Genomic DNA, 2,208 nt, shown 5'->3' on the forward strand with positions numbered 1-2,208 from the left:
TTTGTACACAGTAAGGCTCAAATTGTAGCTGTCATAATTATTATCACTATGATAGCATTATGAATAGTATAATAATTGAAGTTCTATGCCCCCAGTCATTTTCTGATGTCCCATGAGAATTGTCTTTCCTCCATGGGAGGGCATGAGTTATATCTTACCAGAGCTTGCATAAGAAAATACGGTCTTGTTCCCTTTTACAGTATAATATGAAATGAGGGTGTTAACACTAGTCCTCCCCATCTGGGCAGTCATCCATGTGGTCAGCAAATATTTAAGTGCCTACCAATTGCCAGTCTGTTACAGAAGCGTTACTAAAGAAAGCGATATTTAAGGAAAAACCTGAAGGTCAGGGAGCAAAACTGTGCAGCTCTTCAGGGGAAGGTGTTCCAGGATGAGAAAAAGAGTAGATGCAGAGTCCATAAGGCAGCAGTGTGATATGTTCAGGGTCAGCAAAGAGGCCTGTGTGGCTGAAACATAATCTGGACAGAGAGAGAGTAGCAGGAGATAACGGGGTGGGGGAGGATAGATCTTGCAGCGCATTGTCATTTCTTTGGCTTTCGTGATTATATGAGGCTTTTGGAGGGCTTCAGACAGTGTGGTAAATGATCTGACTGAACTTAGTATTGGTTTGGCTGCTGTGTAGAGAAGAGACTGAAAGTAACGGCAGCAACAAAGAGAAAGTTTGGAGAATATTGCAGTAATTGACGGTAAAGACGATGATATTTTAGACAGGATAGTGGAACCAAGGTTGTGAGGAATCAAATTCAGGATATAGATTAAAATTAGAGTTTACAGGATTGCTAATGATTGGATTAGGGATGCCTGGAAAAGGGAGGGGTCAGATATGACCGGTGGTATATTGCAGTGGACTGTTGTTTCCTGAAGGATGTTGGTAGTTTGTTTTCCCATTGTATTCCCCAGCCCCTTGCTCAGTGTCTGATACGTGGATAGGAGCCAAGTAAATGTTTATTATTAAATCATAAGAGTTGGGTGAAATGAATGAAAAAGTAAAAAAAAAATTTTTTTTAATTTTTTTAACTTTTTACCGTTTTGTTTGTTAAATGTCCCTTTTAAAAAAAAACTATTTAAATATAGAAAGCAGTGGTCACCTCTGCATTCTATCCATGCATTCACGTAGTTTTTGTCGTTTTAACTGCTTTTTTGTTTAACTTGCTTTCCTGTATATTAATGCTTTTCTTAGATACTAGCAGTAGTCAGCCGAAGCCTTTCAGACGAGTAAGACTTCAGACAACATTGAGACAAGGTGTCCGTGGTCGCCAGTTTAACAGACAGAGAGGTAAATTTCTCATATACTGATCACGTGATAGGATATGCAATAGTGTTAAATGGAATGAGTTTTCTAATCCTTAAGCTTCCAGTGTGTATTTATTTGCCTTTTTTGTTTGTTCTGTAAAATACTCCAGGGGCTGATTAAATAGTTACATGTTGAGCTTGTGATTTTTACTAATCTATAAGCTTCTTGTAGACAGGTTTGTGTACCATAGGTATATAATGAATATGTGCTTGTATTTTATTTTTACTCGTTTCTTCCTTGAATTCAGGGTAAGATCTGGAAAAGCAAAAATGTTATAGTGCTATGTAATCACTTGTTACATCTCTGCCTTTTGTTGTTATACCTTTTATACAGAAGAATAAGGATTTGTGACTTGCTTAGCTAGTCACAAAAGAAAAGAAAAAGTAAAAAATGTAAAGAAAAGTGTAAAATTTTAATATCTTTGTTTTCTAGTTTAACTATTAGAGACTTCATTCATGTTATAAAACATTAATTGTAATGATTTCCATTGAATATGTAAAATACCTAACACAGTTTTGTGTCTATACGCTTAGACACTTGATCTTAAAAATTTTTATAATGAATTAGGGTAAGTGAATACTCTAGTTTTAAGCTAACTTCTTAAAATACTCTAGTTTGAGCTAACTTTTTGAAGGATGCGTTCAGTTTTATTCTTTTTTTCTCTTATAGGTGTGAGCCATGCAATGGGAGGGAGAGGAGGAATAAATAGAGGAAATATTAATTAAAATTAAGTATTCTGTAAACTATTATAACTGTGAATAAGATTGTCAGATCTGTTTTAGTGTAATGACTGTCGAGTTTAAAAACATTTTTGTATTTAAATTGGTATGCTTATCTCAATGTTCTTTATTAATAAAATGTATTTCAGTGTCAACATTTATCATTCGTTTCTT

General features: G+C 34.9%; 1 protein-coding gene across 1 annotated transcript in view; it reads left to right on the top strand.

The window, feature by feature from the left end:
* The window catches only part of TPR (translocated promoter region, nuclear basket protein), a 65,360-nt gene extending 63,171 nt beyond the window's left edge, over positions 1 to 2,189 (top strand). The window contains exons 51-52 of the mRNA XM_055419087.2: positions 1,202 to 1,297; positions 1,985 to 2,189. Coding sequence (XP_055275062.2) covers positions 1,202 to 1,297; positions 1,985 to 2,040 — 152 coding nt within the window. The 3' untranslated portion in view covers positions 2,041 to 2,189. The remainder of the gene's footprint in view (positions 1 to 1,201; positions 1,298 to 1,984) is intronic.
* Positions 2,190 to 2,208: the final 19 nt, after the last annotated feature.

Source organism: Moschus berezovskii, chromosome 17 (genome assembly GCF_049115385.1).
Source record: "Moschus berezovskii isolate FMDL1 chromosome 17, NW_MosBer_1.0, whole genome shotgun sequence".
Taxonomy (NCBI): Eukaryota; Metazoa; Chordata; class Mammalia; order Artiodactyla; family Moschidae; genus Moschus; species Moschus berezovskii.